The following is a 15,881-nucleotide window of genomic DNA, read 5'->3' as shown; positions in this document are numbered from 1 at the left end:
TAATGGCATGCCAGTCTTAGTCCGTGGGTTCATTATTGAGTTGGCCCACCCTTTGCAGCTATAACAGCTTCAACTCTTCTGGGAAGGCTGTCCACAAGGTTTAAAAGTGTGTCTATGAGAATGTTCGACCATTCTTCCAGCGCATTTGTGAGGTCAGGCACTGATGTGGACGAGTTGGGCTGGCTCACAGTCTCTGCCCTAATTCATCCCAAAGGGGTTCTGTTGAGGTCAGGGCTGTGCAGGCCAGTCAAGTTCCTCCACCCCAAACTCGCTCATCCATGTCTTTATGTATGCACTGGTGCACAGGACCAACCCCAAACTGTTCGCACAAAGTTGGGAGTATGAAATTGTACAAAATGTCTTGGAATGATGGTGCCTTAAGTGTTCCCTTCACTGGAACTAAGGGGCCAAGCCCAACCCCTGAAAAACAACCCCACACCATAACCCCCCCTCCACCAAATTATTTGGACCAGTGAACAAAGCAAGGTCTATAAAGACATGGGTGAGCGAGTTTGGGGTAGAGGAGCTTGACTGGCCTGCACAGAGTCCTGACCTCAACCCAAAATAACACATTTGGGATGAATTTGAGCAGAGACTGCAAGCCAGGGCTTCTTGTCCAACATCAGTGCCTGACCCCACAAATGCGCTTCTGGAAAAATGGTCAAACATTTCTATAAACCTCTCCTAAACCTTGTGGACAGCCTTCCCAGAAGAATTGAAGTGGTTATATCTGCAAAGGGTGGACCAACTCAATATTGAACCCTACAGACTAAGACTGGGATGCCATTAAAGTTCATGTGTGTGTAAAGGCAGGCGTCCCAATACTTTTGGTTATATAATGTATATAGCACTTGGTTCTGTTCAAATCCATCCTACCACTGATAAACAGCTAGGTCAAACAGTTTGCCCCCTGCTGCGTGAGCATTCAGCTAGCAAGGAGACAGAATTGTGAGCAACAGCGCTGGTCTTTGGCAGCAGAGGTTGCTCTACAGACCAGCACTGCCAACAACAGATTACCTAGCGCTGTGGGACTGTGTCATACATGGCACTAGCCCTAACAGCGCTGATCATTCATGCATAGTAGTAAAAGACCACTCAGCACTACAGGGCAGTGGGATCTATGCACCATAACTGCGTTTTAGAAAAAGCAAAGCAATCACACAGCCCTGCAGTGCTGAATGATCTTTTACTATTATGAATGAGAAGTCAGTGCTGTCAGGGCTGAGAAAGAGCTGCCTATGCCCTGTAGGTTTCCTAGCAACCGCCAATTCTATCACACAGCCCTGCAGTGCCAATTGTGAATTTATTATAGTAAATTAACAGTCAGCTAAGAGAGGGGGCAAGGGCTCAGTGCAGACTGTACCTTGCCTCAAATGAATAAATTGGACCTCAAATTGAAGATGAGCTACAGCCAGCATTAACAAATAAAGAGGTGTTTTTAATCCACAATGGGCTCACCAATCAGATCAGAAACAACTGCTATATGCGCTTAGTCCCCTGAGGAATTAAAAAAAAAAAAAGTTTAAAAATTTTCGTGAGTGTTCTTGATTAACCACTTCTGAACCAGAAGGTTTTACCAACCCTTAATGACTAAACCATTTTTTGCGATACGGCACTGCGTTATTTTAACTGATAATTGCACAATTGTTTCCCCACAAATAGAGCTTTCTTTTAGTGGTATTTGATCACCTCTGCGATTTTTATTTTTTTGAGCTATAAAGTAAAAAAGAGTGACAATTCTGAAAAAAATCAAAAGGCACACGCCCCATAGGCGAAAGTGCAGTATATATATATACGCAATTCTGCACAGAACAGCCATCCTATAGCAGTATATCTGCTATGGGGCGGTCAGAAGGTGTTTAAAGATACGAGCAGAGAGGACACTTTCGTATAAGTAGTTTTAACATCAACATAAAGAAAAAAAATGCACTCACAAAAGCAGGAAAAAATGGATTTTTGTAAAATCTTACCGTAAAATCCTTTTCTCTTAAGCTCATTGACAGACGCAGTCCTCTTGATTAGTAACACATTGGGTTATACTGCCCTCTACAGGAGTAGGACACTAGATGGAAGGAAAACGTTCTGGCCACACCTTAGGGGCAGTCCCAGAGGGTATATCCTCTCTCTCTCTGCTACAGGAAGTCAGTTATGTCACAAAGCAGTGTCAGAGAATTTAACCAAACCCCACTCAAAAAAACCGAGGGGCGGGTACTGCGTCTGTCAATGAGCTTGAGAGAAAAGGATTTTACGGTAAGATTTCACAAAAATCCATTTTTCTCTGTCGCTCATTGACAGACGCAGTCCTCTTGATTAGTAACACATTGGGACATCCCAAAGCAGTGCAACAAATGAGGGGTGGGATAACAGAAAAATTCAAATCTAGAGAAGGCCCAACTGGTGCCGATTAGAAGTCTTAAAGGCTCATTTAAATCAAATAATGAGACTCAACTGAAAATCCAACGTAAAAAAACCCTCGAGGTAGACCACCGGTCTCCTCAAATTGCGGCCTGCAGAACCTTGCGGCCAAAAGAGGCATCCGACGATGCCATCACATCAACTTTATAAAATTTTGTAAAGGTATGAACCGACGACCAGGTAGCCGCCTTGCATACCTGGACCACTGACGCCTGATGGCGGAAGGCCCAGGAAGCACTAAGCGCCCGAGTGGAGTGCAGCTTGACAGGGAACGGAGGATCCCGACCCTTAATAGAATAAGCCTGTACCACCGTCTGTCTGATCCATTTGGAGATAGTCGCGGCAGAAGCAGGCAACCCCTTTTTGGGGCCATCCATGACCACAAAAAGTGAATCCGTTTTACGAAACGAGTCCGTAGTTTTCAAGTATACCCTGATTGCCCGAACCACATCCAAGGAGTGTAATGCAAACTCCCGATGATGGCTGGGCTTAGGACACAGGGAAGGCAATACAATGTCTTCATTCAGATGAAACTCTATAACCACTTTAGGAAGGAAGGATGGATTCGGACGAAGAACCACCTTATCCCTATGAACCACCAGATATGGGGAACGACAAGATAATGCGGCTAGTTCTGACACCCTGCGTGCAGAAGTGATAGCCACCAAGAAGGCCACCTTCTGGGATAATGTAACCAAGGGAATCTCCCTAATATCTTCTAAGGGAGGTTTCTGAAGAACCGACAACACTAAATTAAGATCCCAGGGCGGTAAGGGTGCGCGCACCGGCGGAGCCAAGTGTCGCACCCCCTGGATGAAATTCCGCACCAAGGAATGAGTAGCCAAAGGTTTCTGAAAGAAGATTGCTAACGCTGAAACCTGACCCTTGATAGTGCTGAAGGACAGCTTCTGCTCAACCCCCTGTTGCAGAAAGGCCAAGATTCGGGTCACCGAATAGGTACGTGGGGGAAATCCAAGCGATTCACACCACGCAATATAAGAACTCCATGTGCGATAATAGACTTTGCTGGAAGTCGCCTTCCTTGCTTTGATTAGAGTAGGAATAACTGAAGCTGACAAACCCTTGTCCTTCAGTACCCAAGTCTCAATGGCCAGGCCGTTGAAGCCAGCAATTGTAAAGCAAGATGGAAGATCGGTCCGTGAGACAGCAGATCCTCCTTGAGAGGAAGTCTCCAAGGAGCGTCCGCGACTAGCCTCACCAAGTCGGCGTCCCAGGCTCGACGAGGTCTGTCCGGAGTTCCCAGGGTAACTGGAATTCCCTCCACCTCTATCCTGCGAGGAAGTTCCCGCAGTAACCTGAGAGGATGAAAGGCATACCGTAGCTGATACTGCCCCCACGGGACGATCATTGCGCTTTTTGCGTCCACTAGAGGATCGCGGGTGCATGCTACAAACCTCCGCACCTTCCTGTTGAGCCGAGATGCCAACAGATCCACATGCGGGGTGCCCCAATGAAGGCACCGCTGGTGAAATACCTCTGGATGAAGGGACCATTCCCCTTGATCCAGAGTCTGACGGCTGAGATAGTCTGCCTGCCAATCCCCTAGGTGATTGACCTAAGCCACAGCCGTGGCCAACTGGATCCGAACCGGCTGCCCTGGAGCTGCTCGATCAAGTAAATCAGACAAAATCTGATCATTCTCAGTTCCCACACATTTATCGGAAACCTGGATTCTATCGGAAGGAGTAACTTCCCCTGGGTGAGCATTGGAGACCGAAGCCCCCAGACCAGAGACTCCCTGGTCCGTTCGCTCAACCGGATCCGATTGTCCAGGGAATCGGGATTCCGATTCCATTAGAATAGAATCCCCTTTAGAAGAAGAATTCTCCTGGAGGGAACTGGAAATGATCTTTGAAAAAAGTGAAGAAAGCGTTCTGCTCAAGGAACGGGAACTACCGCTCCCCGTAGCATACGAATGTTGGAAGGGAAGAATCGCACCGGTAGAAGTGATCGAAACTCGATCCTGTATTCCGACCGCACGTCCTCCTGGACCCCTTCATCCGGGCTTCAGGAAGGTCATGGATCTGGAAACCGGTGAAGACGTCCCCCCACCCCAGAGATGGGTGGGGGCGCACCTTCAGGCTGTATTGGTTTTATCTTCAGGTTTGGCTGAGCCGGACTTTTGTTTACCCGACCAGCGTCCTTTGAAACCCCCTGAAGGAGCTTTGCCCTTCTCGCTCGCCCCAGCGGAGCGAACAAACCTTTTATGGGCGGTAAAGGAAGGTCCTCGCCTGCTGCGAGGTCCTTTGCCCTTAGCAGTCTGTGGCAAAAAGGTGCTCTTGCCCCCAGTGACATCCTTTATAATCTCATCTAAGGTGGCCCCAAACAGGCGATCCCCCTGAAAAGGGAGATTAGTCAAAGTTTTCTTGGAACCTAGATCCGCCGACCAGCACTTTAACCACAATACACGTCTGAGGACCACTGCTGACATGGATGCATGCCCTAACAGGGGAGTGGCATCCAGGGCGGCGTCACAGATGAACTGTAGTCCTTGTAGGATTTGCTCCATCAAATCAGATGCTGCCGGGGGGATACTTCTCCCCTTTAAGTCACGGCGTAACAATTTGGCCCATTCTGTTAATGTTTGTGAAACTAAACCAATGGTAACCACTGGCCTAAAGGTTGATCCTATCAGGGAAAAAATGGTGCGGGACTCCGCTTCTACCTTTCGATCCACCGGATCATTAAAGGACGGAGCATCCTCCAACGGGATAACAGAAGTTTTATTTAGTCTGGAAATTGGTGGGTCCACCACTGGCGGTACCGTCCATTTCTTAATGAGGGATTCCTCAAACGGATAGCGCCTAGCAATGCGTTTGGAAACAGCCAGAGCTCGTTTCGGATGATCCCATTCCTCTTTAATCTTATTGCCAAAACATTTGGGTAAAGGAAAAACCTTCGCCATTTTGGCACGTTTACTAGTACCGAAAGGAATTTCCATCTCGGTTACCTCTGCCGGTGTAACCTCAAGCCTTAAGGTTTCCCGGACAGACACAACTAGTGCGTCCACCAACGCTTCTTCTTGTGCTATGGCGGAGGCAGGAACCTCCTCCTCACTGTCTGAGGAGACATTACCTGAGACCGCAGCCCCAGAAGAGGGACCTGCAGCTGCAGTGACCAGCTCAGAATCCGAATCTGAAGTATCAGATGAAATAGGGGTAGGCGGGGGTCGCTTTCTTGACCCCCGTCCCTGACAGGCCACCTCCACCCGGGATACCAAAGACTCCAAAACTGTTGATAATGCATCAATTACAAGTGGGGTACTGGAGGGTCCTGCGGCCACCTCGAGGGGATCAGGTGGGGATACATGTGTGGCAGGGTCCATGATTATACAAGACACTTGCCAGCGACAAAAAAATTGCAAAGTAAAAAAACTTTTTTTTTTTTTTTTGTAATCCCCCCAGCGCAACAGCGCCCCTCAGTGTTACCTGCTCTTTTGGACCCCAAAAAAGATAGGTGCTGGACAGCACCCCCTTTCCTGCGCTCGGAACCTGGTCCTCAGGCTGTTTCAATCCTGGAACTCGTACTGGTATTAGGCATCCATGATGGCTAGGCTTTGCTGCCCCTTACGACCAGGGTGGTCGACCAGACACTGAAAATACAAAGCAAAAAAGGGCGCACCAGCCTAGCGCATTATCCTCAGCAAGTTTATTTGGATAAAATTGTTTAAAATCAAATACTCACAAACAAACAAGAAGTTTCAGGCACATCAATTCCATACACCTGCCTCCTACCAGAGGATCAACGTCTTTACTGGAAGCAGAGGGCTGACGCGTTTCGAGGCTGTGCCTCTTCCTCAGAGCCTCTTGTTTGTTTGTGAGTATTTGATTTTAAACAATTTTATCCAAATAAACTTGCTGAGGATAATGCGCTAGGCTGGTGCGCCCTTTTTTGCTTTGTATTTTCAGTGTCTTTTGGACCCCACAGAGAGAGAGAGAGAGACCCCAAGGCTCACCACCTGATGCACAGAAGTTTTCTATCAACCTGCCTCAGCGCTGTCCTGTTACAGACAGGAAGTCTTTGGCCCTTTTTCCCAGGTAAAGGAGGCGGCTCCGCCCCTTTACACGCCTTCCGACGCCTCCCATGTTTCTCCACGAGGTGGCTGGTCATCTGCAAAATGGCCACCCCTATGCTGGAGACATGAGGCTACGCCAAGATGGCGGCCCCGCGCGACCTGCGGGAAAATGGCGGCGGCCTGTGGAAGATGGCAGCGGCCTGCGAAAGAGCTATTGGCCTATGCGGCCTGCGGGAGCCTGTGGGAGGATGGCGGCCTGTGGGAGGATGGCAGCCTGCGGGAGGACGGAGGCCTGCGGATGGCGGTAGTCCCGGCACAGGCATCGGCCTGTCTTGCAATCTTATCAGGTAGGATGCTCTTTGTATATGGCCATCATCACAGTATTGCCACTGACCTTAGTCATAGTCCCCTAACATTGCCCACTATACAGTGACTTTAGATAGTCCGCTCCCAAACCAAGCCTCCTGGTCTTTTATTCACACAATCACACTCAATTGGGGGATCTGTGACCTGTTATAGGATAGAGGGGAGACCCAGGACCCTGAGCATCCGACCACCCAGGGAGGGGCCCGCGTCCACCAACAAACCCGTCAGGGGGAAAGGGGGAACATTCTACTCACCATACCGGAACCAGGTGGGGCGTCAACTCTTGACAGAACCCCTCTCCACCGAAGTGGGGGGGCTGTCGACCAATACGGACGCCGTGACTCAGTTTCCAACTGGTCGTTGGCGTCCAGGCGAGACGTTTAACTCGCAGGGTCAGTCCCTGTCCAGTGGGACTATGTCGCTGCCGACCCAGCGCAGAGCTAGGGCCTGCACGCGCTCGCAGGCTGACTGGGGTGACCACTGGATCTCAACATCCAGCCCGTCGCCCAGTTCAGCGTATTTGCTTGAAGATCTCACAGGAACAACTGGAGAAAAAAAGCTGTCTATTAAAAAAGTCTTTCTAAAAAAAAATCTTGCCAGGACCAAAGATCCCAGCAAGGAACTTAGGTCCTTACTCCTAACTAGACAGAAAAAACTGACTTCCTGTAGCAGAGAGAGAGAGGATATACCCTTTGGGACTGCCCCTAAGGTGTGGCCAGAAAGTTTTCCTTCCGTCTAGTGTCCTACTCCTGTAGAGGGCAGTATAACCCAATGTGTTACTAATCAAAAGGACTGCGTCTGTCAATGAGCGACAGAGAAATAGAAATCCCTCATCTTAAGCCTAGATCTAGCCCAGATGACCCCTATGTTCATGGCCAGTGGGGGCTGCAGAATGTTTATGTTTTCCAGAATGGCAGACTCTCACAGCCAACAAAAAAAAAGTGTGGGGCTCAATGTATCCGAGATGAACAGAGTCCCTTTTGCTTCCAGGTCACTGTAGGTAAACAAACCACCACCAACAAATTTTGGAGAATAGGCTTCTTTAGAGATTCTCTGAAAAGCATTGCCTTGATTAGCTTAGTGCTTACAGTAGTGTCAGAAATTAACTAGTAGTTGTACCTAATACAGCACTATGCACACATGGGAACCCCATAATTAGGCAAATTCAGCTTTAAAACAAACCCTCACTGACCATTGTGAGGCAATTTATTTATATTGTTTACAACTGAAGCACTAGTCCAGTGGTTCTTAACCTGGGTTCGATCGAACCCCAGGGGTTCGGTGAGTCAGTCTCGCGGGTTCGGCGGAGGTCAAGACACACACCCGACTCGTATGATTCGTGATGACACCCCCCCCCCCCCCCCCGAGAAAATATTACTGATTGTGAGGCTGAGCGTACCCTGGGAAATCAGAGCTGTGGTTGGGACAACTCATAGCCATTACAAAAAGACACTTGATGCTCCGCCCCCTGTACCTCCCCCAGCAGGTTTCCAGCCTATCTCCTGCAGGCTGCTTGAGTGGGCGGGATGGGGATGTACCTGACCACAGAGATCGCGACCGCCTGGAAGAGGAAAGTGTGAGCAGCTGAGCAGAGGGAGCCGAGTGAATGTTCCTGGAGGTAGGCTCAGCTAGCTGTACATGGTGGATTAGTTTACAAGCACCTCTATGCTACGTCTGCTGAGTTTGCAGCTTAGCATAGAGGTGCTGTTAGCTGACAAATGGAAATGCATGTCCTTTTCATTTAGCTCAATAAAGCATTGTGAATGCCCCCTGGTGTGTGCCCTCCTGATACCCCATGGTATGCCCTCCCAACACCTCCCCCCCAGTGTGTGCCCCCCTGACACCCCATGGTATGCCCTCCCAACCCCCCCCCCCCCCCCCAGTGTGTGCCCTCCTGATGCCCCCAAGTCACACTGATTTGCAGTAAATCTTCATTATTATGTTTTTGTGTGAAAATCATGTTTTAATGGTTTTGTTCATTTTGTGCACCTATGTATAATAAATATATACCTAAATATATACCTATGTTTTGAATTTGAAAAAAATCATATTTTAATTTTCCAATTAAGAAGGGTTCGGTGAATGCGCATATGAAACTGGTGGGGTTCAGTACCTCCAACAAGGTTAAGAACCACCGCACTAGTCATTCAAAATGAGTCTTTGATCTCATCCTTTCCCCATGTACCTCTTCTGTGTTTACATTAGAGCAGCCTTTCTCTAAAAAGATCAAGGGAACTTATCTTATCTGAGAGGCAGAAATTGCATATTGCTCAAGGAACCCCTAGCAACCGTAACTGAAATATAAGGGTAGATCAGCCAGTACTGTACCCACTGGGCCACAAGATCCTTTACTGCTTTTACCAGAGGATCCTGGAAAAATACCTGTTCAGTATGTTTTTGAACCTAGAAGCCAGAAAGTCCCCATTTGGAGACCATATCTGTGATACAGGTTCTGGAATAATTCCAAGGTGCAGAGCCTACTGCCCCAAATCTAGGCACTGCTGGCTGAGGAAATACGTCTGCCAATTGTCATGAAGTTAATTTAATCCAAAGACAGAAAACTTTTTTGTTTTGGCAGGACTTCTGGTTCCTCCCTGATGGATTATGTACATCACTGCTGTGTTGTGGTCTAAATCGATTCTAATTGGAACAGACCAGTTGGGATGTAGCGCATTGTAACCGCCCAGAACTCCAGAATGTTGATCAGAAGACAGTGTGCAAGTCCCCTGCACCAACAAAGTATCTAGACTTCATCCCACCTTGCCATTTACTGGGAGGATCCTCCAAGATATCAGCATTTCCTCAAATTCAGGGCAGTATTTGTGAGCCAACAGGCCAGAGGCAATCTGGTACTTGGGGACAGGCACATCTGTTTGTCCAGAGATTTACCCGATCTGTCCCATGATGACAGAATGTTCAGTATTTGAGTCTGGAGTGTAAATGGGCAAATGGGATTGTGTTTAAGAAGGCCAACATCAGCCTCACTACTCTCACGCATAAGAGAAAAGTCAGTCAACTCTTGGACAGAAGAGTTGCTCAAAAGGCATGGGCAGAAGCCCTTATTTGCATGCCTGATTCGCAGACCAACATTTCAATCAAAAAGTTCTCTGCATGTTTACCAAGAGGAAGCTTCTTTTGTCTGACAGAGGAGATATGGTTTGACAGCTTTGAAACATTAAATCGCTGAAGACTAGCAACTTTGTGTGCTGATGACGTACTGCATCTTCAATGATGTAAAACCATTTACCAATTTTCTGTTCTACATTAATATAAAAAAAATTACCAGGTAAGTGTAGTAGTAGGCTACCAGCAACAAGGCAAGCAGCAAGAGAGGAAAATAGGATATACACTGTAATGCTGACTGTTCAGATAGTGTTTAACCTCCTCCCGCCCGCGCTATAGCCGAAAGACGGCTACAGCGCGGGCTCTAATTTCCGGGAGGCCGTCTTTATACGGCCTCCCAGTAACAGGCTCCCCGAGCGCTCCCGCGAGCGCGCATTGGGGAAAATCTGTGTCGGCCGTGTCCCTTGGACACAGCCAATCACAGATCGTGGTGAATGGCCAATCACAGCGGCAATTTACCACGTGATCGGAACGTGCAATGAGAGATGATCTCAAATGTAAACATATGAGATCATCTCTCATTGCCAGCTCTCCTTCCTCACACAGAGACTGCGTGTGAGGAAGAGGATAGCCGATTAGCGGTAAGGGGACACAGAGAAATGTAATCAGGGCACTGATCACCAGTGCCCTGATTACACAAGAGAGAAAAAAAAAATGCCATAACTGCCCACAGTGCCCGCCATCAGTGCCCCCCATCAGTGCCCACACTCAGTGCCCATAGTGCTGCCAGTCAGTTCCCATCAGTGCCTGCTCATCTAGGCACTGATCGGCATTGACTAGCAGCACTATGGGCACTGAGTGTGGGCACTGATGGTGCTGCCAATCAGTGCTCATAAGTGCCGCCCATCAGTGCCACCCGTCAGTGTCAATCAGTGCCGCCTCTCAATGCAGATCAGTGCCGCCTCTCAGTGCCCATCTGTGCCGCCTATCAGTGCTCATCGGTGCTGCCTATCAGTGCCACCTATCAGTGCTCATCAGTGCGGCATATTAGTACCTCCTCATCAGTGCCTATAAGTGCCACCTCATCAGTGCCCATAAGTGCCACCTCATCAGTGCCCATCAGTGCAGCCTATCAGTGTTCATCAGTGCCGCCTCATCAGCGCACATCAGTGAAGGAGAAAAATGTATTTATTTTCGAAATTTACTCACAGAAAATAAGAAAACTTTCTTTTTCAAATTTTTTTGTCTTTTTTCTTGTAAGAAATAAAAAACCCAGAGGTGATTAAATACCACCAAAAGAAAGCTCTATTTGTGTGAAAAAAATGATAAAAATTTCATATGGGTACAGTGTAGCATGACCGCGCAATTGTCATTCAAAGCGTGAGAGCGCTGAAAGCTGAAAATTGGCCTGGGCAGGAAGGGGGTAAAAGTGCCCTGTAGGCAAGTGGTTAAAGGAGTGTATGAAAGCATTGAGTGCCACGTTAAAGTAAAAAAAACAAAAACAAAACCAAAACAATATTAGGAAGAATTACCAGATCAAAAAGAGGAAAAAAAGTTTACAAGATTAGTAAACGTCCACTGTGCACTTTTTAGAGCCCATTCAGACAGGGGCGCCACGACTTGCTGGGGCGACCTGTGAAGTCACGGTGCACAGCGTGCACCGCGACCTCGGCGCGACATGCACGGACTTCATATAATTGAAGCCAATTCAAGTCGCCTCCAGGTCGCCCCAAAGTAGTACAGGACCCTTTTTCTAAGTCGGAGCGACTTGTGTCGCTCCTATTAGAACGGGTCCTGTGCTAATCAATGGCAGGCGACCGACCACGACTTGTCAGGCGACCAAGTCGCCTGAAAAGTCGCGCTAGTGTGAATGGACCCTAAATGTACTGACTAAGGGCTCTTTCACACGGGTGGACTCAACCAGCAGATCTGCATGCTCAGCAGGGGATCCTTTGCGTCCGCTCCACTTATGCAGAGCAGACATGGACACAGCCCACTTTTCTCTATGGGCAGTCGGATGTAAATGGACCACCTGTCTATTTACCTCCAACTACCATCCGATCCAGCAGACGGATGGGGAACAGATTCCCATCCGTCTGTTTTTAGCAGATAGGATTGGATCAGATGTCGGCGGGTATAAATGGACACTTGTCCCTTTACATCTGCCACTCCATATAGGGCAATGAATGGCCCGATACAGTTGTAGACACTGTGCCACAAGACAAACATTATTTTGTAAATATTATCATTCTGTACACAACTCCCAGTGGAATATTCTCAATTTCCCCCTTTTCTGCTCAGATTACTTTCCATTCATTCAATTAATGCATAGCTGCAACTTAGTTACAGTATCTCGCAAAAGTGAGTACACCCCTCACATTTTTCTAAATATTTTATTATATCTTTTCATGTGACAACACTGAAGAAATGACAATTTGCTACAATGTAAAGTAGTGAGTGTACAGCTTGTATAACAGTGTACATTTGCTGTCCTCTCAAAATAACTCAACACAGCCATTAATGTCTAAACCACTGGCAACAAAAGTGAGTACACCACTAAGTAAAAATGTCTAAATTGGGCCCAAAGTGTCAATATTTTGTGTGGACAGCATTTTTTTCCAGCACTGCCTTAACCCTCCTGGACATTGGGTTCACCAGAGCTTTACAGGTTGCCACTGGAGTCCTCTTCCACTTCTCCATGTCGACATCAAGGAGGTGGTGGATGTTCGAGACCTCGCGCTCCTCCACCTTCCATTTGAGGATGCCCCACAGATGCTCAATAGGGTTTAGGTCTGGAAACATGCTTGGCCCGTCCATCACCTTTACCCTTAGCTTCTTTAGCAAGGCAGTGGTCGTCTTGGAGGTGTGTTTGGGGTCGTTATCATGTTGGAATACTGCCCTGCGGCCCAGTCTCTGAAGGGAGGGGGATCATGCTCTGCTTCAGTATGTCACAGTACATGTTGGCATTCATGGTTCCCTCAATAAACTGCAGCACCCCAGTGGCGGCAGCACTCATGCAGCCCCAGACCATGACACTCTCACCACTATGTTTGACTGTAGGCAAGACATACTTGTCTTTGTACTCCTGACCTGGCTGCAAACACACATGCTTGACACCATTTGAATCAGATATGTTTATCTTGGTCTCATCAGACCACAGGACTTTGTTCCAGTAACCCATGTCCTTAGTCTACTTGTCTTCAGCAAACTGTTTGCAGGCTTTCTTGTTCATCATTTTCAGAAGAGGCTTCCTTCTGGGATGATAGCCATATAGACCAATTTGATGCAGTGTGCAGCGTATGGTGTGGGCACTGACAGGCTGACCCCCCACCCCTTCAACCTCTGCAGAAATGCTGGCAGCACTCATACATCCATTTCACAAAGACAACCTCTGGATATGACCCTGAGCATGTGCACTCAACTTCTTTGGTCAACCATGGGTAGGCTGAGTGAAACCTGTCCTGTCAAACCGCTGTATAATCTTAACAACTGTGCTGCAGCTCAGTTTCAGGGTCTTGGCAATCTTCTTATAGCCTAGGCCAACTTTACGTAGAGCAACAATTCTTTTTTTTTCAGATTCTCAGAGTTCTTTGCCACGAGGTGCCATGTTGAACTTCCAGTGACCAGTATGAGAGAGTGAGAGCGATGACCCCAAATTTAACACACCTGCTCCTCATTCACACCTGAGACCTTGTAACACTAATGAGTCACATGACACCAGGGAGGGAAAATGGCTATTTGGGCCCAATTTGGACCTTTTCACTTAGAGGTGTAATCACTTTTGTTGCCAGCAGTTTAGACATTAATGGCTGTGTGTTGCGTTATTTTGAGGGGACAGCAAATGTACACTGTTATACAAGCTGTACACTCACTACTTTACATTGTATTATTATTATTATTTCAGGTACTTATAGCAAAGTGTAATTTCATCAGGGTTGTCACATGAAAAGATAGAATAAAATATTTACAAAAATGTGAGGGGTGTATTCACTTTTGTGAGATACTGTACATATGTTCATGGACTTTGGAGAGCAAAACTGCAGTAAGATACAAAATATAAACAGTTACTATAGTATTGTACATATTTGTAAGGAGTGGCAAATCTAAGCTTGTACAGGAAGCAGAAGCACAAAAAACTGCTTTGTGATGCAACATAATCTTGAAGCACAGCCAAAAAAATGTGCACATATAGTAAGGACTCAGTTCCTTCATCCATCACAGGCAAGTAACAAGGGCTGATCATGACAAAGATACCCAAATCAAGAAAACACCAGCTGTCAAACCTGTTTACGCTCTATAATTAGTCAAGGATTCTTACAGTTCATGAAACTAATTAGGTCTTACAGTTCATGAAACTAATTAGGCCACGTTTAATAACAATGATGCTTACTTTTGTAAAGCTGAAGAGGTTAAGCTGATAACAAAATGCTAAGGCACACAAAATCAAGTGAGAACAGGAAAGAAAATGCAAAAAAAAGTGTTCTTTCAGTAAATACATGGGCAATGTATGGAAACCGCAGAGGCTGCACTCTTACCTGAGCAAACAAATAAGACATGACAAAGTCGTCTAAAATTGGGCTCTCTGACCCCCTTGCAATCCCATAGCGAAATGCTCGGCTGCTTCCATTGCTGTACCACTGTGGGAAATAAAACCTGTAAAATCAAAAGTTTGGATAAACTCATTAGGTTGTTTTTTTTTTTTTTTTAACATAAAAAGTTCCCCTTTACCATTAGAAAACACAAAAAAACTATAAAGGAATAGCTTTACCAAAGCATGCTTCTCTGGTCTCAGCAGAAAGTCTACTAAACTATAATTGTATGACTCTCAGTAGAAAATCATAGATATAGCTAGACCACTAGACTGTGAGAGATTCCAACAATTCACTTACCACTACATTACTCTAAATGAATTAGTAAGCATTGTTATACGTACTTGGGAAAGACATACGGTGCTCAGCATAAATGAGTACACCCCTTTAGAAAAACTGGATTTTTGTCTTACCGTAAAATCCTTTTCTCTGATGTTCATTGACAGACACAGCTCCAGATCTTCTTGACCCTCGGGTTTATGCTGCTCCCTACAGGAGTAGGACACTAGGTGGGAAAAAGTTTTACTACGCCTATAGGGCAGTCCCAGGGGGTATACTCCCACTTCCTGCTATAGGTCTTCAGTTTTGTAACAAGCAGTGTCAGAAGAACATAAAACCCAACTCAATAGAGGGGAGGGTGCTGTGTCCATCAATGAACATCAGAGAAAAGGATTTTACGGTAAGACAAAAATCCAGTTTTCTCTTTTCTTGACGGAAACCACTCCAGATCTTCTTGACCCTTGGGTTGTCCCAAAGCAGTGTCAACATAAGGGATGGAAAGAACACAGCAAGAAACACTTCCCAAAGGCTGAACATAGCCAATCAGGTAAAACAGGAGCTCAACAAGAACAACTGGAGCTCACCTGACAAAAACAAAAAAACACCCTCAAAGAGGACTAGTCCTCTCCAATAGCGGCTTGCAAAACCTTATGGCCAAAAGAAGCATCCGCAGATGCCAACACATCCACTTTATAAAATTTTGCGAAAGTGTGCACAAATGGCCGCCTTGCAAACCTGCACTACCAACGCCCGATGACAGAAGGCCCAAGAGGCCCCAAGTGCCCTTGTAGAATGCGCCTTAACAGGGAAAGGAGAATCCTGACCCTTAATAGAATAGGCCTGCACCACCGTCTGCCTGAACCATTTAGAAATGGACGCAGCACACGCGGCCAGCCCCTTATGGGGTCCATCCGTAAGGAGAAATAAAGAATCAGATTTTCTAAATGACTCAGTCACAGCAAGGTACACCCCGATTGTCCTAGCCACATCCAAAGAATGTAAGGCAATCTCTTTAGGATGCTTAGGCTTAGGACACAAGGTAGGCAACACAATGTCTTCATTTAAATAAAAATCAGAGATGACTCTACCAAGGAACGACTCTCAGGGACTAAGCATCACTTTGTCTCTGTGAA

The 15,881-nt window shown here is 46.8% G+C and overlaps 1 protein-coding gene across 1 annotated transcript in view; it reads right to left on the bottom strand.

Annotated features, from left to right (window-relative positions):
• JAK2 (Janus kinase 2) overlaps positions 1–15,881 on the bottom strand; it is a 365,079-nt gene that overhangs the window by 142,236 nt on the left and 206,962 nt on the right. The window contains exon 4 of the mRNA XM_082260416.1: positions 14,416–14,533. Within this exon, the coding sequence (XP_082116542.1) occupies positions 14,416–14,533 (118 nt within the window). The remainder of the gene's footprint in view (positions 1–14,415; positions 14,534–15,881) is intronic.

Source organism: Pelophylax lessonae, assembly GCF_965119305.1.
Source record: "Pelophylax lessonae genome assembly, chromosome: 1".
Taxonomy (NCBI): Eukaryota; Metazoa; Chordata; class Amphibia; order Anura; family Ranidae; genus Pelophylax; species Pelophylax lessonae.
Note: the sequence above shows the minus strand (reverse complement) of the source record. Positions and strands in the feature narration are given on the sequence as shown.